This window comes from Electrona antarctica (genome assembly GCF_951216825.1).
Source record: "Electrona antarctica genome assembly, chromosome: 15".
Lineage (NCBI taxonomy): Eukaryota > Metazoa > Chordata > Actinopteri > Myctophiformes > Myctophidae > Electrona > Electrona antarctica.
In genome coordinates this window covers 20,615,777-20,642,085 of record NC_136796.1, presented here as the reverse complement: position 1 = coordinate 20,642,085, position 26,309 = coordinate 20,615,777, and the positions used below count along the sequence as shown (strand labels likewise).

Below are 26,309 nucleotides of genomic sequence, written 5' to 3'. Positions count from 1 at the left end.
TAGTTTGTCATACTACGGTGTCACACAAAAGTTGCAAAAATAGTCGATCTACAAGTTCTCAATGTGTTGAATCGCAACACAGTGTGTGCTTGTAGATCAACTATTTTTGCCATACAAATTATTAAAGTTCCTACAACATGAAATTCAACTTTTTTATTTGTTGGGTTCCCCTACGTGTCTTCTATCCCCACCAATACCCAATTTTGAACAATCAGGTTTTCTCATCATATTTGGGTTTTTATGTATAGTGGTCTCACACCAGGCCAACTGATTTAGAGGTACACGTGATATCACAGGTCATCTCCCTACTTTGTATAATCCCTCCCCATCTCCAGTTCCAAATTAGCATTTCATCTTTGGGGACTGTGGGAAGGGGTGTGGGCCTTATAATGAGTCAAAGATGTGGGAGGGGAGTAGCTGGGATGAGGGGGTGGCAGAGAAAATAATTTGCATACACAGCGCCCCCACCACATCAGGACATTGTGGTACTGCACCTCAAACTGATTTAGAAGCCAGACAGAAATTACTCAAACCATTAGAAATACATTTGAGGGACAAAAACAATATGATAATTGATATTAAATGTTAAAAATCACACCCATGTAAAGTGAGGGGAGCTCTAATCATCGTACAACATAATCATCAAGAATGGTGGTCCCTTATTGGCCAACGGTTTCCAACGACATACATATGCCGATTTGCTCCCACACATATGACGTAAATTCTCCATTCATTGTCAATGGCACTTAATGTTTGTGTTAAGACAGAATCTACACTATAGCTGTTTATAGGAGCTCCTCAAAAACAGTTTTAAAATGCATGTTTTAGTTCCTATAAGTGAAAGTGGTTAGGTTGGTCTGTGGGTTGTATAAATATTGAACCAATGAGAAAGATTAACTAGAGCTTGTAGTACTGTAAAGTGTAAACGTAACTGTGTGACTGTAACTGTCAATGTAACTACATTGAATCCATTGGAACACAGGTTAGCATTTTGGACATACAAGGTTTCCACCCGACAGTGACAGTATGAGCAATACATTGTACCACAGATATATTGGCTTCAGTTGTGAACAGACAATAGCATGTAGAGATGATGCTATGAGGCTTGTTGTGGATAGCATAGAATCTCTAGGATAAAGGGGGAGGGTCCCATTAAACTGGGGCCATTAAGCTGGGGCCATTATCCTGGCTCACAGGGGTTTTTACACATTCATACGCACACACACACACACACACACACACACACACGCACACACACACACACACACACACACGCACACACGCACGCACGCACGCACGAACAGTGATTATAAGGAGATTAAACCAGGCGGACCACTTCAAAAACAAATCAAACGCAGACCCTTCTCTGGGGAGGCGTGAGTGTGTGTGTGTGTGTGTGTGTGTGTGTGTGTGTGCGCGAGCGCGTGTCGATTAACATCTGAGGACAAGCAGGACGAGGGAGGTGGGGGGAATCAAAAAGCCCCAACGGGATCACATGCAAATGACACTTTCCAGCACACGGTAAACATGATGCAAACACGCACACACACGCAAACACACACACGTGCACACACACACTTTACTTATGAGGGCTCTAACCATTTTTAATCCTTAACCCTAAGGCTGAAAATAGCAGATCTGGAATAGATTGGCTACTTTCGGCGCACGACACCAACACGCATTCTACAATAGTTGTGGGGACATTTGGCCCTTAGTTGCAAGTATACTAGCATACACAAACTCACAGCCTATATTATGTAGGATAACATCACAATATAGGCCTTGAATTGAGCCACCTGCTACTTCCCCGCGTGCCAATTACATCTTGGACATCTGCGGACACACACACAGACGACTTGCTGAAAGATGTCCGTTTAGTTGTCCCTCACGGCAGTCATTTGATCTGCAGCTGCCCCACACAGACACGCACACCTACTGGCACGCACACACACATGCACACACACACCTAGTGAAGTGTGTCAAGCTAAATCACAATCTTTATCGTCACATCACAGGTTTACAGATTATTATTATTGTGCATGCAGCTCCATTTTTGGTTACATGAAGAGATAAAGGAACAGAGGGTGGGGGGACAGGGAGAGCAAGGATACAAAAAAAACAGTAAAGCGAGGCATGTCAAGAACAAGCCGAAAATCTAAGACATCTACATAGACGGCATAATCTCGGGAGCCAGACTGTTGCCTTCCACAATCTCCAAATGCTTCTGTCATACAGTCTGGAGCAACGGAAGCTCTGACAATGATCAGAGGATGAAGTGGACGTTACGGCCAATGATAATATAAATAGAAATGATAAAAGTAAACAGCAGTGTTGGGGCTTTTATGCAAGCAGTCATTTAGTATGCATATTATTTATTATCGTGACAACCTGTCGCTTCTCGATAATAACAAAAAACGTCTCTGCAGAGCCATCACTTCACTTCAGTTTCTCTACCCGTGCTTTGATTGACAAGCTAAATAGCCAATGAGGGTGATCTACAGAGCCTCCCCCCCACCCTTCTTCCACCGCCTCGGTGGAGAGCTGGCTTAACACTAACACTAACACTAACACAGTATTCATAAAAAGGTATAGGGAGATATTATCTCGCTACCTTTGAGTCAGAGGTGCGAAGCCCTGTGTTCCTCTTTACAGACAGAATTAAAAAGGTGACGTCTTCTAAAAACAACAACTCACTTCCTGTTTGACCCAAAACGGAGGCCAGGTCACATTTCCTCATTTATTTACTTAAAGTTATAGTATGTAACTTTGCCATGTGTTTACACAACAAACGAATGTATATATTCTTTTTTTAAACACATAATTTCCCATTACCAGCAGTCATCAGCCACTGTAGTAGTGTGGTGGTGTTTACCCACAGGAACACATTTCCCAGCTCGCATTTTGGCGTTTTCACTGTTTTGTAAGACAGGGATGTTTATGAGCTACCCAGTTTGTTTGTTACCAAAGCTAACAAACAGTGAAAACCCGAAAATATGATGCACACACGCACGCGCGCGCACGCACACACACACACACACACACACACACGCCCCTCTCGGTCCTCATCATCAAAGTATAGCGCCCCCCCCCTATCTCGCTCTGCTCCACTGACTGCCTTGACCTACATCCTCAATGCCAACACAACACTTGGCAACGTGACCACGCCGGTCCAATGATTAGTGTGTGTGCGTGTGCGTGTGCGTGTGCGTGCGTGCGTGCGTGCGTGTGTGTAAAGGGTTAACATCTCCCAGTAGATGTCTACTGTGCACTTCAAGATTTGAAAAGGAACACTTCTCCAGGTAACCATGGTTACCTCTAGAACAACACTGGTGTGTGTGTGTGTGTGTGTGTGTGTGTGTGTGTGTGTGTGTGTGTGTGTGTGTGTGTGTGTGTGTGTGTGTGTGTGTGTGTGTGCGCGCATGTCAGATCATAGTGACCACTAGACAATGATAAAAGGCAGTTTAAAGGATGTACGTCATTGGTTATGAAATTAATGTATTATATTATTATAGATTGTTGGTCAGGTGGAAATGTCCAAAGCTGTTACAATCTGTACACCAATATAGTTATTTAGTCACAAGATCTTGTTAAATTAATACTTTTCATTGGTTACATATTAGCCCATTAAGGCCTGGAACACATCTGTGTCACCTTAGCGTTTAAGCACTTTAACCATTATTTTAAACTTCAGCTGTTATGTTGAGAAACAGCAGATATGCAAGCTCTTAGAAAAATCTAGAAAAATCGTGAAAATGTGTGCAAATCTTTGAATTATTTCACTAGCAAACATTGAAACTCAAATCTTCCCTGGTACAACTTATTTTCAGATGGGTGTCGGCGGCCAAAAAAGTTTGAGAACCACTGATATAGAAACAGTTTTTTCAGAAAAATGATTTAGAAGACATTTGTAGAATCTGGTCTCAGGTCTCAATGGGTTTTAATAAACCCCACAGACACACTTAACCCCTTTCACCCTGGAATCCCTATTCTCATCTGGACATCCCATTATAACTGCTAAAATTAATGTTCAAAAAATTATGAAAATAACAGATCTACATTCATTTTGAACTTGTAAATCTGTAAAAAAATATTTTTGCTACTTTTGCATGACACTGCCAATCGACAAAGTCAAAAAAGATGTGAGTGGGTCATCAAGGCCGCGGTCGCCTCAGGGCATATATATCGTTGCTGTCGGCCACGCCCTACTTGATCATACTACAGCAGCATGCAAAAGCATTAAAAGTAGCAGATCTACAAGCGTTTCGAGCTTGTCGATCTGCTACTGTACGTTTGCCATGTTTTAATGCAAACCCTGAAAAGTTTTGGACATGAGTCTATAATGTTTTGAGGTGCATGAGGCCACAGTGTAACCTGCGTTGGTTACACAATTCTGCTTTGTTGCCTCTGCTGTGTGTATTATTAGTCTACGCACACTGTTTTCCTTCACCGTCACGTTCATAAATGTTCTTATTTAATGCTCAGTGTTGTGTGAAGTACACAGGCAGGCAATCGAGTTGAGTTTAATTGAATTCAGTCCAACCGTAAAAGAGGAGAGAGACTCACAAACACACACAGACACAGGGCTGGCACCCCGCCCACACACCTCACCACAAACCAGCAGCTCCATACCAAACACACACAGACACAGGGCTGGCACCCCGCCCACACACCTCACCACAAACCAGCAGCTCCATACCAAACACACACAGACACAGGGCTGGCACCCCGCCCACACACCTCACCACAAACCAGCAGCTCCATACCAAACACACACAGACACAGGGCTGGCACCCCGCCCACACACACCTCACCACAAACCAGCAGCTCCATACCAAACACACACAGACACAGGGCTGGCACCCCGCCCACACACACCTCACCACAAACCAGCAGCTCCATACCAAACACACACAGACACAGGGCTGGCACCCCGCCCACACACCTCACCACAAACCAGCAGCTCCATACCAAACACACACAGACACAGGGCTGGCACCCCGCCCACACACCTCACCACAAACCAGCAGCTCCATACCAAACACACACAGACACAGGGCTGGCACCCCGCCCACACACCTCACCACAAACCAGCAGCTCCATACCAAACACACACAGACACAGGGCTGGCACCCCGCCCACACACACCTCACCACAAACCAGCAGCTCCATACCAAACACACACACAGACACAGGGCTGGCACCCCGCCCACACACCTCACCACAAACCAGCAGCTCCATACCAAACACACACAGACACAGGGCTGGCACCCCGCCCACACACCTCACCACAAACCAGCAGCTCCATACCAAACACACACACAGACACAGGGCTGGCACCCCGCCCACACACCTCACCACAAACCAGCAGCTCCATACCAAACATAACAACACACTTACAAACACAAAGCCACATGTATGGCTGAAGACGGCTGGGGTTTTTCCCAATACATTTTGGATATTCTTTGTGTTCAATCCATGGCTTAACTTTTGATCCTTTTGTCAAATCCTTGTGTCCTTAACCCATTTAGACCTGAGGACGCATCTGTGTCATATTATAGCTTTTAACCCATTTTGGGCGGGAACCCCTTTTGGTGTTTTAACTAAGCATTATGTTATACTTTAGCTATTGAAAAATAGCAGATCTACAAGCTCATAGCGCGCCACCAAGTGGCGCGCTATGAACTTGTAGGTCTGCTATTTTTGGAAAATCGTAAAAATGCGGCACAAATCTTTGAATATATATTCTTTCAAAGCGAACGTTTTTTTTATTTCGACGTCAGGCCTGAATGGGTTAACATATATAGATGACGCATGACTGAGTCATGACATGAATCCCTAGCGTGCCTGTTCTGTCGACATCATTACAGGTGAACGTTCAGTTAGCCTGTTCTGTCGACATCATTACAGGTGAACGTTCAGTTAGCCGATCTACAAGTTCACGGCAGGTCGCAACCATAGACTGTAAAAAAATAGGTCGCAACGCGACTCACTGTGGGCTTGTAGAACAGCGATGTTCAGCAAAGAGATTTGGTGTAGAGGGGGAAAAAAGGTTAGGGGGGCGTAGTACAGAGCCCTGGGGGATCCCGGTAGAGGGCTTAATAGGTTAATGACTTTTTAATTACTAGATTTAGCCAACATTGCTGTGCGTTGTGCCATGCAAGCCTAAAAGCTCTCCAGGAAAGAAAGATATGGGATGTGCATGTGACGCACATGCAGAAACTGTGACATCCGGTGCATCTGGCTTTGTCAAGTCACTTAAGTGTCTAGACGAACACAATTGGCCCGTGACTGTTCAGGGGAGCGAAGCTGGGCAGGGAGGGTGATCTACAGGCTGTGGAGCGGCACCTGTCAGCGGGGAGTGTTGGGCGGGAGGAGTATGGCGAAGGCTGCACACCCTCCCGGTGGGGGCTCCTCACTGGCAGGTGAGTCAGTAGGATACAATAGCAATGACAACACACAAAAATGTGTGGGTAGGAATCAATTGGGGAAATTGGGGACCAAACATTTGGGGCAAAACAAAAATAATAATAAAGAAACTGTGACATCACGCTAAGTTAGGTAATGCCAAAGATGTTTAATTGAGGAAGATAGCACATCATAGAATCCACCTACCTTGCTCATGTGGAACTCCAGGCGTCTCATGTAGCGCTCGATGGTTTTGATTTGCTGCAGACAAGAGGCACAACACACACTATTTAGACCTGAGGCCCACTCTAAAAACGCCCTCTAAAACCCAAATTGTTATTCAAAAATGTTTAAAAAAATATGTATGTATAATGTATATATGCTGCTACATGTATATAGCAACAACTAGACACATGAGACAGAGCATGTTCCTGGATTGAAAGGTATATTACCATTGTATAGGTTGCAAGGTGCAATAAGACCATGTTCAGCCACTAAATGTCGCACTCTCAATGCCTTTGTCTCATATGGTTGCTAATGTCCATAAATGTACCTTTCCCAACTAAACAAAAGCACACAAGTGATGCCGGCTGTCAGCTTTCAGAGGTAAACAAAAAAAGATTTATTTTTGGAAGATTATTTATTATTTAATGAATTGTCTTACAGGGAAAGTGAGTGATTATTGTATTCCACACCTTTTGAAATGTTCTGTGTATTGTACATCTGCTATTTTTGGCACACAACACCATCATACGACAAAGCATAAATCAGGCGTTATGTTAACTTGTGCGAGCTTCTTCTTCTCTGCTTAGCGTTACATACATATTGTGTTGTTTATTTGTATGTCTCGTAAATGGTGGTTCATCATGGCACATGGACATTTTCTAAGGGTGAGTGACTGAGAGCCAACTGAGGGACACTGTTCACCACTAGGATGTTATGAGGTAAAAATAAAATATAAAAGCCCATAACTCACCTTGTCCAGATCATACAGTACTCCCTGGAGAGAAAACACAAGGATGCCGAGTTATTAACACAACATAAAAGACATAAACATAAAGACATATTAAACATGGAGGTACAGTTTGGACTAAACTAGAAGACGTCATGTCTCACCAGGCGAGAGTTCCTCTTCATATCCTTCATCAACGAGGTGAGTTTGTCCAACTCTGTCTGATGGACTTCCAGATACTCACTGAGAGAGAGAGAGAGAGAGAGAGAGAGAGAGAGAGAGAGAGAGAGAGAGAGAGAGAGAGAGAGAGAGAGAGAGAGAGAGCGCATTAAATCATATACTCACTGACAGAAACAGCAGGGCACATCAAATCTTACGCTTGTATGCATAGGATTTTTATTTCTGAGATACATGTCAAGGGGAGGCAGACATCTAAGATATATCGGCATAAACTCACAGCATAATACAGCTGGTATGGTACGGTATGTGCATGAGGTTAGACATTATGAAGATTGTTTTAAGATGAGGTTGAAACTGGTTCCTTTAATCTTAAAGGAGCACTACTGACAGTACAGACAGACAGACAGACAGTATAGCTGGACTCACTCCAGGCCTTGTTTCAGTGCAGCGTAAACGTCCTCCAGTCGTTTGGGTTGAGGCTCTCTGGAGGCGCTGCCCCCCTTGTGTCCTGACAGGTGGGCTTTCTTGGGCTTCGACGGGGTCTTCTTCTGCACAGCAGAGTTCCCCATGAACGAGTTACACCTGCACACACACACAATACAATGGGTCAGGCTTCCTCTTCACTGATTCAGTTCTTTGCACTTCATTGCCACTACGCTCTTTTGCATGGTGAAAGAATTTCGGAACATTTCGTCCGAAAAGTGTTTGAAAGGGGGTCCCATTTGCACAAATGTCAAGTGCAAAAGACAAAGACAAAGACAAAGACAAAGACACAGACACAGACACAGACACAGACACAGACACAGACACAGACACACACACACACACACACACACACACACACACACACACACACACACACACACACACACACACACAATAAATAATACAGTATACAGACATATTATACACCCTTTACAAACACCCTGCCTGATGCAAGGAATACAGTAGCAGGCTAAGCCCATAACGATCAGCATAAACCACAGCCAGCTGATGTTACAGTGTTACCTGGTAACCATGGTTACAATGTTACAGATAACGTTTTCTGTCCCTGTGTCCCTGGCTGTGTCCGAGCACGAAACGTGTCACTGTTGCACAGCCTAACACACAGGCCAGGGAGGAGGGCTTGTACAGTACAGTACAGTACAGTACAGTACAGTACAGTACAGTACAGTACAGTACAGTACAGTACCACTCACTTCAGACGGGTCTGATTTTTGAGTGGTGCAAACACTCCCTTACGGAGATATGTGTGCTACGAAAATAGCATGGTTGTTTTTCACCACCTGTGCGCAACCTAACAAACACACAAACACACACGCACATATTAACTGCATATATGATGATTTTGGGTGTGCCAGTACAGTACAGTGACAGTACAGTACAGTACAGTAGAGGGTACAGTAGAGGGACCACCACACGGTAACTCTGTCATTTCTCAACCGTTTCAGACGTGGGGCGAGTTCCGGGGACCCCCCCGGCGACTCCCCGGGGACCCCTGGAGACCCCCACATGGTAACTCTCTCATTTCTCTACCGTTTCGGATGTGGGGCAGCTCGCCGGAACCGGGCCGGCACCCTAGCCGTGGTCCTGTGGGTCTGGAACCGTGTGATTTTTACAGTGTAGATTGGGATTGATGCCAGAAAACAAAATGGCCAAGCTGTATATAAATCTAGGGCGCACTGAACGACGACATTGTGCAGCCTTGGCAGTCGCACACATGCACGCACACGCACACACACACAGTCATGTTCACGCATGCATAAGCAGTAGCACAACACAACACACTCATGGTTTCAGACATGGGAAGTGCTTCCTCACTGACTAGAATGCACACAATCACAGCCAGACCACCCCCCCCCCCCCCCCCCACACACACACACACAGTATATGGCCCTTCACACACACACACACACACACACACACACACACACACACACACACACACACACACACACACACACACACACACACACACACACACACACACACACACACACACACACACACACACACACACACACACACACACACACACACACACACACACAGCGTGGTGGCCTTCGAGTCCAATACGCACAACTCTGCACCTTGCTCGTTAGCAGAATGGCAGAACGTCACGCGCTGTCACCTCAGCCCACGCTGCATTCATTCCAACCAATTACGTCCATTCTATTCACAGCCGTGACTCAAACACACACTGTCTGCACCCAAACTAGCCTGGCTAATAAGCCAGACTCAAATCACACTGTCGTGTGGTATTTGAGTCTGGAGATGCTGTGTATGGATCTTGTTTCCCGGGGGGCAGGTTCAAACATTTTCTCTTTGACGCAATTGGTCAGAGCTACTGTCAGTCAAAGGTCTCAAGCATTGAACGTCACTGTACCAAAGCCCGCCCATATTGCATACCGTGTCCCGATTGGCCACACCAGTTCTCTGGTGTAGGAAATGGGCGTACAATTGAGCCTCAAGTACAAAACTGGAAGAGCTCTGCTACGCCAGAGATCACAGACTGGACCCAACTTATGACGGAAACTGCATCCTTCGAATACTCAATTGCCAGGAGGAACAATGTCAAAGGGAAGTTCCATGAAATATGGGAGTACTTTTATTTGTATATTAAAGGATGGTTGCATTAACAATTTGTAATTGGTAATACATTACGGATATAATCACTATTGTCAACAACAGAATGTGGAGGGGTGTTGTCCATTGGGGTTTTTCTTTTTTGACTGCTAGTTGTTTTGTTTTGTTTTCTTTTGTGTAAGTCATGTGTATTTTGTATGCTTTATTGTAAAATCAATAAAAAACTTTGATGACAAAGTACAAGTACAAGTACAAGTACATCTACAAGCTCACTCGCAGCGTGTTTCCGGCCTGCTGATGTGCTACTTCTGATACTTTTGTGTGCCGCTGTAGCATGAAGTGACAAAGGAACATTTGGCGGAGCTGTTAAAACAGCTTCCCGTGTTAATGATTTTTAGACCCAATTTAGGCATAAGGGAGCGTCTGGAGACGGGGTGTTGGTGGTGGCACCGTTATGTAACAGACATGAACTGGTTTTATCATCTCCTGAGAGTGTTTAACCCGTTTAGGCCTGACCTCGAAATTTAAAAAAAAAATCTTCTAAATCCTCCAGTTTTCTGAAATAAATATTTTCACAATTTCCGCAAAACAAACATTCAAATTAAAATTTTCAATTTTTCAATTTTTCAAAAATAGCAGACCTACAAGCTCGTAGCGCGCCACTCGGTGGCGCGCTATGAGCTTGTAGATCTGCTATTTTTCAATAGCTAAATTATAACATAATGTTTAAAACACCAAAAGGGTGTTCCCGATCAAAATGGGTTAATCCTCGCGGGAACCTGTAGGCCTGCTGGGGCTTGCTGGAGAGCCTTGGAGTCAAGTTGGAGATAATGTGGCTCCATGCTGCAGCTTATGGAATGGGCGACTGTCATAGCCGAGATGAGCCGTCCTGCTCTCTCATGTTATAACGATGCCAGTGCCGCTCATTTTATGTTCTTCGAACCCAAATCACACGTTTTCAATATTGCCGTTTAACAATTAATCACATGATTTGTGTAGTTAAACGCGTGATCAATCGCATAATTACCACATATTTTTATTGGCTCAAACTTGAATGATAAACTGAAAAGCAGTGCATCGTGTTGTATACGGAGCAGGATGCTTCCAAAAGGTATTATTTATTATTATAATTTATTATTATACTATTTTATTATGTATCCAATACATTATAAAACTATATCCATTTATTATAGACAGACTTAGACCTACGAATGTTTCAATTGGATCAAAAAAGGCGCTAGAAAAATAGCGCTGTTAAAACACAATCCATACCACCTGTTACAATAGAATGTGCCAGAGATATGGGACAGATGAAAGAATAAATAACCGTGGGCGCATTCATCAGAAAAACCTTTTTTTTTTTATCTGAAAAAAATATATATAAAAAGAAACACATAGCAACTTAACGGGCGCGTGGCTGGAACAATGGCTTTGGCTATCTTTATGACAATTTTTCTTTGTCACTCTGTCCATAATTTGTCCGCCAGAGGGTGCATCAGGTTAAATATCAATAATGTAGATGGAGAGCCTCTGGAAGCCCCTAACAGACGGCGGGCTGGATACTCACCGCGAGCGTCTCTCCTGCAGCGTGCTGAAGCCGGCGAACGACTGGCTCCGGATGATCCCATTGGGTCCTCCAGGGGAGTGGGTGCCTGCCGCCATGATCTCCGGGACGCGGGAAGACACTCCTGGAGGAAGAGACGAGGACAAAAGACATGGCGTTAGAAGGACATAATGACCCAGAGGCTAGCTAACATCTCTAGACACAGCGTTAGAAGGACTCAGATGCTAGCTAACATCTCTAGACACAGCGTTAGAAGGACTCAGATGCTAGCCAACATCTCTAGACATGGCGTTAGAAGGACCCAGAGGCTAGCCAACATCTCTAGACACAGCGTTAGAAGAACCCAGAGGCTAGCCAACATCTCTAGACACAGCGTTAGAAGGACCCAGAGGCTAGCCAACATCTCTAGACATGGTGTTAGAAGGACCCAGAGGCTAGCCAATATCTCTAGACATGTTAGAAGGACCCAGAGGCTAGCCAACATCTCTAGACATGGTGTTAGAAGGACCCAGAGGCTAGCCAACATCTCTAGACACAGCGTTAGAAGGACCCAGAGGCTAGCCAACATCTCTAGACACAGCGTTAGAAGAACCCAGAGGCTAGCCAACATCTCTAGACATAGTGTTAGAAGGACCCAGAGGCTAGCCAACATATCTAGACATGGTGTTAGATGGACCCAGAGGCTAGCCAACATATCTAGTCATGGTGTTAGATGGACCCAGAGGCTAGCCAACATATCTAGACATGGTTTTAGATGGACCCAGAGGCTAGCCAACATCTCTAGACATGGTGTTAGAAGGACCCAGAGGCTAGCCAACATCTCTAGACATGGCGTTAGATGGACCCAGAGGCTAGCCAACATCTCTAGACACAGCATTAGAAGGACTCAGAGGCTAGCCAACATCTCTAGACATGGCGTTAGAAGGACTCAGAGGCTAGCCAACATCTCTAGACATGGCGTTAGAAGGACCCAGAGGCTAGCCAACATCTCTAGACACAGCATTAGAAGGACTCAGGCTAGCCAACATCTCTAGACATGGCGTTAGAAGGACCCAGAGGCTAGCCAACATCTCTAGACACAGCATTAGAAGGACTCAGAGGCTAGCCAACATCTCTAGACACAGCGTTAGAAGGACTCAGATGCTAGCCAACATCTCTAGACACGGCGTTAGAAGGACTCAGAGGCTAGCCAACATCTCTAGACATAGTGTTAGATGGACCCAGAGGCTAGCCAACATCTCTACGAGGCAGCCAAGACACTTGAAGAAATGGTCATAATGGAGATGTGTAATTGCCAATAGATGCCAAAAAGGATAGATCAATATTTTTTGTACTGTTTTTTTTTTGTACTTGTTACTCTGTGGTATATCTAATGCATTACAGCTGGACAGTGCATTACAAACATTCTTGTTTTAAAGTTCAACAGTACACTCAAATATGTTTTGGAAAACATTTGAGGTGACAGTAACATGAACGAGATACGGCACTGCCTCCCCTTCTCTGCCTTGGGTGGGGTGGGTGTAGTTGGACTTAGATCCCATAGGCTGAGGGGACGGGAATGGTCGGCTGAGACTGTGATTGGCTAAGACACAACCAGCTTCTGTTTTACTAGGAAATATCACAATAAAATGTATAGCAAAAAAAACAAAACATTGCAGCATCCAGCCTCTAGATGTCGCTCTACACTCCACAACACCTCTGTGGCATAAGGTTCCTTATTTCCCTGATATGAGTCACATCACATCTACACGGGTCTAGTAGCCAATGGTCTCTAAAGGGGAAAGAAACGTACCTCCACAAGCGGAAGCGGAAGCAACATGGATTAACGGCGGGTCGGCGGCCGCCCTCTAACCCGGCAAAACAGACAGCGGCGCGTCACTTCACATCACAACGTGCCGTGAGCACGTAGATAGATAGGCCTATTTCCTAAGTACAAATCAGGCTTAAGATATGCGGAAAAGTGCATCCGACACCCGAGTCAGTCAACCTCAAATATTCTGTGGGTGATGCTTCACTGGAGTGCGTAGTCATTGTGCAATGCAAGGCCGGCTGCGGTCGCAGCAGCGGCAGCGATGTGGCAGTGATGATGAAGATGATGATGATGATGGTGGCCCTGTGCGATGTGGACTAGCAGCATTCAGAGCCTGTGCCAACATGTCTGCTCTCTCCTCCGGCCCCGTCTGTCACCCGGGAGCGTGTTAACAACACCGGTGTTGCCAGAGAGAGAGAGAGAAACAAGCAGCCAGGTCTATGAAAACAAAGCCCAGAAGAAGCCAACGCACTTAGGCCAAGGGAGCACTTTAAACATACATCCGCTATTTGCAAATCTACAAGCTCATACCATGTGATGCGTGAGCTTTTTTAAACATTTTAACAACACAAATCTGGTATGGGAGTACCTGACAAAAAATATTTCCAGATGGGGTCCGAGGACAAATGACATATTAATCTGGGAGTCCTTGACATGAAATTGTTTGAGAACCACTTCTTTAAACAACATTAGGAAACAAGCTCAAATAAGCAGCTACACTTATGAAACAACCCCGGCCCACCCAAACAAAAGAAAACAAAGGAAAAATTAAAATGCATTCCGCAGCTACCAATATTTACAAGTGACTTCACCGAATTACATGCCCATGGTTGCTTATAATAATAAGACATGGCAACACTGAAACTGTTACTCTTTCACACCTTCTGTCAGGTGTCAACCACCAATAACCCTGTGCACGTGGTGGCCTGTGTGTGTGTGTGTGTGTGTGTGTGTGTGTGTGTGTGTGTGTGTGTGTGTGTGTGTGTGTGTGTGTGTGTGTGTGTGTGTGTGTGTGTGTGTGTGTGTGTGTGTGTGTGTGTGCGTGCGTGCGTGTGTGTGTGTGATCTGTACATCTGTTTTTCCACCAGGACTGACAGAGACTGACTTTGTGTGGTTGCACAATGTTGACATAACCTAAGATGCCGCATTCTTTTATTTTTTCATTTGGGGTCCAAAACTATATGTTCAGGGGACAAGATCAGATATTAGTGCTTTAGATTTTTTGTGATGTTTTTGTCAATGTCAAAGTTGTTTTGTACACCCAGCAGGGTAATAACAACCTTGTTTAAGAAACACATTTCTGTTTGAGAAGAAAACAATTCCGGCTAGGTGCGACTTGGAAACCACAGGCGTCAACACTGCATTTTGTGAAAAGGTTACAAAACACATGTAAACAACAATGGTATTTAGGTGAAGCACAGCATCCTACAACAAAACATTACCAGTTACCAGGCCTCTAGACGTTTAGCCGCCATTGTACGCACCACACCCCTATAAAATCTAATTCTACGCGGAGCAAATTCCTGGAAAGCCAATCTACACCAATTCTAGCGGCCACTTATCTAATAAGCCTGCAATAGAGTGACATCCTCTCTCCTCTCCTCTCCCTCAACCAGAGTCTGCGGCTATATTTAGCTAGCACGAGCCTGTCAGGAGACCACAAAGGCTTTTGTTTTCTTCAATTTGGCGATGTTGGACACTAGACAGAGGGAGAGGGCTGTAAATAGACGCTCAAGGGGGGTGGGTGGGTAATCATGTTAACATCAGAGACCCCAGAAACAAAGGGAAGCGCCGAGTTAAAAATAAAATAAAAGTTCATACGGTCTTGTCTATCGTTAGTGTCGGGCAGAAACCCCTTATCTCCATATTTTAATGTTTAGGTTTATTTTTGAGTGGTGCAACCACTCCAAGGAACAGCAATGTCCGTGTTAACCTATGTGACTGTGTGTTAACCTATGTGTTAACCTATGTGTGTGACCATGTGTACCAGTAGGGGCAAAAGTGGCGCTGTTGTGCCAGAAACAGAGAGAGAGAGATAGTGCTGCACTGTTGCCTGCTAATGTGAGAGAGAGGGGGGGGGGGGGAGGGGAGTTGCACCACTCAGTTCACACAGGTGTGATTTTTATTCCGTAAATGAATGCCCTATTACTTCATACGGATCATACGCAACAGTGTCACACAAAAGCATCAAACATAGCCCGACAAGCTCAAACGAGCATGGTTCCAGTGTAGTGATTTAGTCACAAGTTCTGCTTAATATTTTTGCGGTACCAACATGCAGATGTAATAATAATAATAAGCAGAGTATAAATGTGAACATGCATGTTGGAAAAAGAGGCAGCACTTTAGGTTTGTTGTGGGAAGACACAGTCCAAGAAAGTATGCCAGGCTATGTGATACCACGTCATTTATCACATGATATTTCAGTTAGACATTTCAGTTTATTTTTGAATGCTTCAGTTGATGCTTCACTACTGTTTTATAGCCTAAATGTCAGAAGTTTATGAAAGGTAACCTGTCTCTCACACACACACACACACACACACACACACACACACACACACACACACACACACACACACACACACACACACACACACACACACACACACACACACACACACACACACACACACACACACACACACACACACACACACACACACACACACACACACACACACACACACACACACACACACACACACACACACACACACACACAGCTCCAGTCTGAAACACCCAGACTAAACAGCCATCCACACCAACTCCGTTCAAATAAACGTCAGCGTTCAGTTGACTTGAAGGCAGCCCCAGTGTGGCCAGGGACGACCGGCAGATGACCCCTGCACAAGTGCTGGAGGTACCACCCACCCACGCACACGCACACGCACACACACACACACACACACACACACACACACGAAGGAACAAGTGTGTCCTTCATGGCAACACACACCAGCTCTACCATGAGTTCACTACATACCTGAGGGAGGGAAGGACAGAGAGAGAGAGAGAGAGAGAGAGAGGCAGGGGGTGGGTGGATTAGCAGGCGTTGACACCAAGGGTTGCCCAAATAAAAGTTTGTAGTTTGCTTGCTTTCACGATGCCCGACCAAGTGCTCGTTTGAGAGAGACTGACAATCTGACAAACCAAAGGTTTCATTAATTTCATTCTGCATTGCTTAATTTACAAGAAGTCTACACAATTCAACGTTTGCCTGTTATCTCTCCTAATGGTACCATCATCAATACAGAATGGAATTGTGGACAAAATATTGTCCAACGACTACAAAATATTTGTTAGTTTTGGATCTGAGAGGCTAAATCTCATCAAATGGTGGTCCGTGGCTCAAATACCCAATAAATAACGGGCTTTGATATGAAAAGGGTTGAAAACCACTGCCTTAATAGATTCAAAGAGTCATAGAGTCAAACAAATTGCACTCCGTCAGCAAGCCGAGGGGCATATCTGCCCCCCCTCGCTACATACACCTATTGTTGCTGTTGGTTTTGTTGATGATATGCATTGTATTCATTGTCTGTATTGTATGTAGGCTATTGATGATTAATTGAGTACACAGACAGGACCACAATGGAAACAATCCCCCAGTGATTTGCTTTCGTGTTATCCTCATTGTATTTGCTGTGCCGTTGGCCAAATGTTAGTAAAGTAATCAACAATCAATCAATGCCTTCATTTTTGCAAACCTCACATTTGTGATTGTCCTCAGTCTTCACTTTTCTGTACTAATTTTTTATCCTCAATACGTACTTTGCTCAGCCAATCAACTCATCGCTATGGGGTGATCAGCCAATCAAATCATCGCTATGATTCACACAAACACACAAAGCCAGGCATAGGAGGGGCTAGCGCCCTTCAAAAAGCAGGAATGGGGGGGGGGGGGGGGGCTAGGACCATCAAGGAAGTGAAGGTACACAAGATGAGAACTGAGTGGGGAATGTCGTATGCAGAAGCTGTAAAGAAAGCGGAGTGGCACAAATATTGTGGCGTGGAACGAAGAGAACAGGAGGAAAAGAGGAATGCTCATAAAGACGAGATATGTATGGACAAGACAAGATTCCTTGTCTGTAAAGAGGAAGTCCGAGAGGATCCAGATGGTGCTGGAAGCAGCTAAAAGATTTTTAAATGTGGAAGACATCACTGGGGAGGATTTATGTGCACCCTGTGATGGGATCACAGGGTGTTTTCATTTACCTTTTGAATGGGATACGGATATTACCGAGTTATACTCCCGAACTGTGGAGGGCAGCATTGCACTTAGTTTGCAAGCCTGCCGGAAACTAAAAGAAGAAGAACAGGCTTCTATAGTGTAGAAAGTGAGAAGGTCGGGGGCTCAGTGGGTCACCACCACCACCAGTGGAAACACTCTGTGAGGAACACAATGTCAGGTTTGTGTGTTGTTCTGTTTGTCGGGGGGGGTCATTGTGACAGCTTTTTCCACTCATCCATCCATCTTTCTGTCTCTAGTCTATAGAGGACAGGGGCCACCTGCACGTATGTACACAATACGCACACGCGCGCACCAAGATGTCACATAGACCGTGCACACGCACACAGTATCGACCAGCAACCTGATACCGGTTCCTTTGGTCCTGGCCGGAGGGAGGTGACAGTGATACCCCAGACAGATAGAGGGAAACACAAAGACACTGCGGCCCCCAGGACAGACTAGAGCCTTGTTCCCCTCTGGGAGGTCTATTTATAGATACAGTAGATGTACTGACTCAACATGGAGCACCCAGGGGGGCCACTGGCTACAGGAATGCCCCTGAACTGACCAATGGCAAGAGACAATGACTGGGGCTGCTCTGGAATGCATATACCTGTACACTGTTAAATTTAAACACTGTCAACCTGGTTTATGCATGCAGCGAAAGGTCTGAAATGCTTGATTCTTATTATTTATTTATGTATTTATTTATACAGTGTGATCTATAGTATAGAACAGTAAGAAACTCAGATTTCAAACATGGATATTTGGAGGACGTCTAGAAATGGGGTTGAATTTGAGACGCGGCCAAGAGGACTAGGAGAACAACAACAGAGGGTAAAATGCAGCATGACAAAAAGTGAAATACAGCAGCTCAATATCTAGTCAAAGATTAGAATCAGTTTGGTGTCAAACCGTGTGCTTTCTTCACTGTCACTTCCCTTCAGATTTACACAAACACCGAGCACTACATGCTGTAGGAGTGTGTGTGTGTGTGTGTGTGTGTGTGTGTGTGTGTGTGTGTGTGTGTGTGTGCATGTCGTTTCAAAAACTAACTGAAATACACACACCAGACAGTATAACACCCCCGTTTGCAGAATGTATTAACCAAGGTTAAAAGGCATAGTATGTGTGTTTACCGTTTACCCAACAATCAACAACGGCAGGGATGATTTGCTTATGTATTTTCAATCACAGTATCACAGTTCTTATATGAGGCGATCTAAAATCCCCCTATGGGGATTACAATGCGAATAAAAGGTACATGAACCCGTGGACTTAGTGCCCTCTGCCGATATTGACGACAGACTTCGGTGCTCTATACCAGTCATCAGCCACTGGAGTAGTGTGGTGGTGGTTACCTGCAGAAACACACTGTCCTCTCACTGTAGTTTGCTGTTTTCACTGTTTGTTTTGATAGACAGGGATGTTTTTGGGCTACCAAAACAAACACCAAACTACAGTGATCTCCAGCAGTGTGGTAATACACCATATACTCTAGTGGCTGATAACTGCTGGTATAGGGAGAAACGAGTGTTGGTATAGAGGGAAATGGGTAAAAATATCAATAAAGAAAAGGTACACTATGCCTTTAATTAACCCTGCAAGACCTATGGTTGTATACTATTGCAACATTTTTATTTTTATGAATTACTTAATATATATTTTTTCTGTTCTTTTTTCATCTAAACATGCAATGCCATTCGTCATGATATTTGCATATAAATACCCCCCACAGAGGCAGAAAATCACACAACTTCAAAATCTCTGGGCTCTGTGCAATTTTGTAATGATTTTTAACCTATGACCTTTGACCTTTAACACTGAAAGGAGTAAGTAAAATGCCTGTAATATATATTTTTTGTGATCATTAGAATGTCTAGAACATGTTTTATTTATTATTGTGAAAGATATCCCCCATAACATTTTCATAAAACATTATATATATTTTTTTGAGTGGTGTAAACCACTCCTACGACTGGCTTTGTTAGTTTACGTGTCTGTCTGTCTGTGCTCAAAAAATGAGCATGGTTGCTACGGTCACCCAGTTCACCCGGGTGTGATTTCATTACGTCAGACATTACGTCAGACCACAGCTGATCAGGCTATATAAGACCTTACACCACTCAGTTCACACGGGTGTGATTTTTTACATAATGTCCTCTACAAAGTCCTAGTAGTACAGCGTCCTTGCAGGGTCTGAAGAAGAGCCTGCTGGCTTGAGAAATCACCAAATGAATTCTGCACACAGGGAGTCTTCTACTTTGTTTAGTTTCACGACAAGTTGAACTTTTGCTCCAATGGCCAGCCTAGTAGCTGTGAGTGTGTTCTGTCTTAATCTCAGCTGAATGTTTTTAGAACCTGCTGACTGCAATAAAAAACTCAACTAAAGACCAAATCTGGTCCTGGTGGACGTTAATTATTACAGAACGGCGCCGCAACAACAAATTAAGCACGAAGGACTCTGTCGGGTGGAAACCTTGTATGTCCATGAGAGCTACTTTTCAGGAGACGGAGCAAAAAGAAGCCGTGTTCCATTGGATCAAATGTGGTCATTATTTTATTACAAGCACTCGTTTATACTTGTCATTGGTTGAACTAGACCGGTGCCCGACTGTAGAGCACCGAGTCGATAACGATGGAAGTTGGAGAGATCCATGCCCCACCCGGCTATGCAATACCAGTTGTACCCGTATCAGAGTCTGTATCCCTTTTATGTGCAGTAGATTTCTTTATCTGTCTCTCTGTGTCCCTATATTCCTATATATGGCGCCCGGGCAGAGGACTTTTGTGGCGGTTCTGGACAACCGTGGGTCCGACCGACTCGACACCGGGCACTGCACTTATATCGCGATGTCAGAAGTGATGTCAGGGTATCCCCTTTTATATGGAGTTCTTTATCAGGCATGCCCAAATATGGAGTCTATGCAGATGTCAGAATGATGTCAGAGGTCGGTGGGACGAACCCGTATTTAGGCATGCCCAAATATGGAGTCTGGCCCGGGCAGAGGCCTTGTGATGTCAGCTGTGGCCCGGGCAGAGGCCTTTTGTGGCGGTTCTGGACAAGCGTGGGTCCGACCGACTCGACACTGGACACTGCACTCCCTGTGGGGGTGTGGAACGCGCGCACACGCACACTCACACACACAGTGCATTTATAGTTAGATATGAATCAAACCCAAAGACGGACATAACCACTCTTGTTTGACAGAATAGGGTATTAAAAACAACCTAAAAAGAACTGTTGAAATATGGAGATACGAGGTTTCTGCAATGATATCCAAAGTAACACAGTGAACAAACTCCTTCACTAAATTGAGCTGACAGACCCTGACATACACACAGCATGTGACCTACATTCAGATGACAGTAAAGGAGCGCTTCACTGGATTCAAATTATTGCCGGAAAGTAATGTCATTTAAAGCCTGATTTTCTTTTATTATTTTTTACATTACATTTTTTTCATGGTTCTCAAATAATTTAATGTTAAGGACCCCTAAGTTATATGAACATATTTTGTGCCAGCAACTGCTTAAGAGAAAATCTGTGTTTTTCCCCCCTTACATTCTTCCAAGATTTCTCAAAAATTGTTTGAAAATAGCAAATATACAGGCTACGCGTTGTGATGCATTGTGAGCTTGTAGAATAAAATATAGGGTGAAACTGATTTTGATTTGATGCTGAATTAACACATTTTTCTGGGCACTCCCTAGAACGACCTAAATGACCCCACTGATTTATATGCATAGCCAGTGGTCAGTAGGCAAAGTATGACTAAACCTTTCTATAATGGCAAACGCCTATATAGCCTACATACAGTAACAAGCTCACAGCGCAATGCAATGCGTTGTGACCTTGTATCTATGTTTCGGCTAGTGTCTGTCTGTCTGTCCAGCTGCAATACTGCTGGGTGACCTAAAGTGGCACTGTCGAGCAGCCTACAGGCCCATTCACACTGAGCACTAACACAATACAAATATAACTAACAATAAAACTGTACCATACAGTACAGTAACAATCACTGTAGTTTTTAAATAGGACGTAAGTAGTTACAAACTAAACCAACCAGTTTAAACACCAGCACTGTGTCCCGGGGAAAACTTAGCAGATCGGCAATTTTCAGCTGAGAATAGTGAAAACAGAAAGGTTACTAGCATAGAGCTGTGAGGGACTCCACTCAACCAAGTCTACGGTTGAAGTGGTTAATGTATTTGCACACACACACACACACACACACACACACACACCACACACACAAACCACACACACCACACACACACACACACACAAAGTACCCTTCTTAAAAACCTCTTCAGCATCATCTCATGCGTTCCAGCGTGGGAACAGCCACAGTGGTCTGTCTCTCGCACTGAATTGTGGGAAGGTGCCAACGAGCGTACCCACGCTGAATACAAGCTGCCACTCACAGCATTCACACTGCCGGTCCTTTTCCCTTCCATGGCCCTCACACCCCAAGTAGGCTTATGTGCCCTCCCTTCACACGGGTAAGAGTGTGTGTGTGTGGGTGTGTGTGTGTGTGTGTGCGGGTGTGTGTGTGTGTTCAGAGTGATCCAGTATTCTAAACTGCAACTTGGCAAGCCTGCCAGAGTGTCACACAGCGGTGGGGAGGGGGTGGGGTGACGTCATGGCCAAGGACACTCACAGGGAGAAGGTTAATATCAATTTGCTACACCGTGAAATCCAGAGCATCCATTTAACCCCCGCCCGAGAGTGGACGGTCTCTCCGAGTTCAATTAACACCCACCCTTTAAGGTCTACAATGTGGTACCGCATCTTCAATATCCACCAAGTAGTTTGCGTGCGGGACTGCGGGTGCGTGTGTGCGTGTCTGTGTCATGGCCCGTACAAGAGACATTGTTCTTTTTATTACGATAACAAATGATTTGGAGAGTTAAGACTTACACTTAGTAAAAGATTCAGGTTGGGGTTATGGTTTTTAAGTTTAGTTAGGTTTAGGGGTTGGACTTGGAGTCATAACTGATTTACGCTATATGGCAAGTTGTGATCTTGTACATTGTCGATTTCCAGTGCACGGTCGGCAACGCAGCTAAGTGTAACTCAGCTTTTAGGGATACGGTAACATGCATAAAACAAATTAATGAAATAAAACAGAAAAGGGCATTTATTTTCTATGCACCTTTTGATTTTAGAAAAACGTGATGTGCTCACAAAAATAATAATACAAGTGTGTGTGTGTGTGTGTGTGTGTGTGTGTGTGTGTGTGTGTGTGTGTGTGTGTGTGTGTCAATAGCCAAGAGTGAATGAGGGTCTTAAAGGAGCAGGGGGGGTGGGGGGGCTGGGATGAATAAATTAATAGATAAATGCACAATTGAGAAAGCCATGAGAGAGAGGGGACTCTGGCTGGTCCCGCAGGGCCCCATTCAGGGACCCCCAGGGGACCCCTGAGTCCACGGTCAGGATCACACATATTATAGTCCCTCAGTCTCATTACCAGACCGCGCTTAAACATTCATTGGATTTTGGGAGTTCATCAGCGTCCTTTTGTCTCTCCACGGTTAAAACTAATTACACCCTTGGACTCCATTTGCCAGCGCCTGGGTCCTCACAATGGGTGGAATAATCTGAGTAGAGATTACATGCTTTAATGGCTAACTAGATTAAAGAGAGAGAAAAATAAAAAGCTTGCTAAGGGCCATTCTGCTCAAAGCACAGGATCTCCAGATAGAGGCAAATGTAAACACTTTTTTCTTTATTTTTTTAACATCAGTAGTAGACCAGTGGTTCTCAATCTCAACCTTTTCTGGCCGTGACCCCCCAAAATAATCATAACCACACACACGCACCCCCCAAGGAACACACATGTCCGACGTACTAACAGTCCAACAGGCATTAGTCCGACACCCTACCTACCTCGAACCTAACCCTAACCTCACAGGGAAGCCACACATACCTAACCGGTCCTAACCGGCAATGTTTTGGTCCGACGGTCATTAGACAGACAACCAACCAATATCCCTAACCTAACCATAACCGCAAGCACGGGAGCAGCGCATGTTCGAGCTGTAGTTCGACCGTTGTTCCCGCATGTCGGACTAATGCTCCGTCGGAATTGCGTCCGGATCCCCCAATAACACGCACGTGAACACACACACACACACACACATCGCACGCACAACACACACATGTTTACTTTCATCACCATTTCCTACAGACAGGCATGTATGCGCACGTACACACGCACACCCACACAGGATTAGCCTATCTTTTTAATAATCCTTTCAGAAGATGCATGTGTTGATGGCTGTGTGTGTGTGTGTGTGTGTGTGTGTGTGTGTGTGTGTGTGTGTGTGTGACTGAGACTGTTAACAACCAGAGGCTAATTATTGATGCCAGTATGAATTTGCCTCGCCATGGCAACGCCAGACAATATGGGATGAGTGTGTTATGTAAAACAACTGTACTTTTTTTTTCAACCCTAAACCCAAAGCCTGAGTTTAATTGTGCAATGTTGTCACACGCCCAAAATAGCAGATCTACAAACACATAAATGCACCACACTGAAACGCATCGTCACCTTGTAGATCGGTTGTGATGGGTGTGCTACAAGCAAGTATAAATCAAGCTTAACTTTCTTTTTAGAACACACACACACACACACACACACACACACACACACACACACACACACACACACACACACACACACACACACACACACACACACACACACACACAGAAAGTGCAGAGGGTTTTAAAGGAAAAACCACACACACTTTCCGCCGAAGGAGAAGAAAAGCTGCTCCTATTTAAAGCCAATTAAGGAAGTAAAGATTATTAAATACAACATGAAAAGACCACACGATGCTAAAAACAGGAGTGCGGGCGGCCTGCTTATTTATATCTGTTTTTGACTGTTGGTGTTGTCGTTTTATTTAGCTCAAAGGGAGACAGTGTAGGAGAGAGACAGGGCATGTACAGTAATGTTATTTAGCTCAAAGGGAGACAGTGTAGGAGAGAGACAGGGCATGTACAGTAATGTTATTTAGCTCAAAGGGAGACAGTGTAGGAGAGAGACAGGGCATGTACAGTAATGCTCCAGCGGGAGGATACATGATGAATGCTTGAAACAAGCGTCAAAAGCAGTGGTTCTCAAACTTTATCATGCATGCCAAGGACCCGTCCCTCACATTGATATATATTTGCCCGCATGGACCCCCATAAGAGGAGAACGAGCTTTTTTTTTTTTTTCTTCTTTGTAATTATTTGTTTGGTCCAAAATATTGTGTTTGTTGTCATGATTTGTCACGACTCGAGTTGGCTTCGTACGACGCTCAAAAAGGTTTTTAAATAAATACTTTTTGAAATGTCTATGGGGAAAATGCATTGGGAATTATTTCCTGGGCCTGGCGTCATCATGAAAGGGGTCGGGACTGTGACGCTCTATTATACCCATCCTTTAATTCACCAAAAAATAAATAGGCCTAAACCCTAACCTTAAAACCACGCCCATCCGTGGATGAACCCCTCGGAAAAGAGAGAGTCTCGGTCAGCACCATCAAAAACAATAGAGCTCAAGTCAGCAGACACCTTGTGAACCACAGCAGAATCCTGTTGTGCGTGTGTGTGTGTGTGTGTGTGTGTGTGTGTGTGTGTGTGTGTGTGTGTGTGTGTGTGTGTGTGTGCGCGCTCTAACGCTGCTTGAGCCAATACGCTCAAGCAGCCTTAGTATGGGTCTCCCCAGCTTACAACCTTACGACTCTTCATGGTTTATCACCCTAACTCCAAGCTCAAACAGCCTGCTATACCCTTGGCACTGAGGTCGTGAACATCCAAGCTAACTCTCCCATCATCGCTCTGGGATCAGCACTCCATGACCCCCAAGACAGTTATTGCCCGCGTAGGCGATAGACAAGGACTCCCATAGAGAGTGTTGTCTTTCGCCTACGCAGGCGATAACTGGCAGAATCAATCATTACAGACCCACATCTCAAATCTGACTTTTCTCAGCGAAAAGGCTGTAGACAAGAGTGCATCGTTACCTCATCCGCGATAACTCACACTGTCAGTCAGGTTGTCGTGCAGAGAAAGCAGAGAAACTGCTCTTGTCAAAAGTAGTGAATGACCTCAGGTTAAATGTGCATGTATACAGTATGCTCTGTGTGTGCTGGTGATGTCAACAACACGTTGACAAGCGGTTATAATATTACGTGTGTGAACAGTGTTGTAAAGTAGCTAAGTACATTTACTCAAGTACTGTACTTGACGTATGTTTTACTTTACTGGAGTATTTCCAATTTTCTGTACTTTTACTCCGCTACATCTCGTGAGCAAATATTATACATTTACTCCACTACAACCTTTGTTTTACCACTGTGTAAATATGTGTACTGGTGATCTCAACAACATGTTGACAAGCGGTCATAAACCTTACAGATGTGTGCGAATCACAGTAGCTGGAAGAAGCAGGTCAAGTACTCTGACACAGTTTGTCAAGAGCAAAGCGCAGTCACACGTCAAGAAAGATGAGGGAAAGAACACTTTGCCCGGCATGGTTACCATGGCAACTCAGGTTTATAATAAATTGGAGAATGTCGA

General features: G+C 44.6%; 1 protein-coding gene across 2 annotated transcripts in view; it reads right to left on the bottom strand.

Annotated features, from left to right (window-relative positions):
- The window catches only part of ripor2 (RHO family interacting cell polarization regulator 2), a 102,538-nt gene that overhangs the window by 25,327 nt on the left and 50,902 nt on the right, over positions 1-26,309 (bottom strand). For both annotated transcript variants that reach the window (XM_079522473.1, XM_079522474.1), the window contains exons 2-6: positions 11,691-11,811; positions 7,964-8,119; positions 7,522-7,600; positions 7,382-7,405; positions 6,613-6,666 (exon numbers count right to left, since the gene is read on the bottom strand). In XM_079522473.1, the coding sequence (XP_079378599.1) occupies positions 6,613-6,666; positions 7,382-7,405; positions 7,522-7,600; positions 7,964-8,119; positions 11,691-11,811 (434 nt within the window). The remainder of the gene's footprint in view (positions 1-6,612; positions 6,667-7,381; positions 7,406-7,521; positions 7,601-7,963; positions 8,120-11,690; positions 11,812-26,309) is intronic.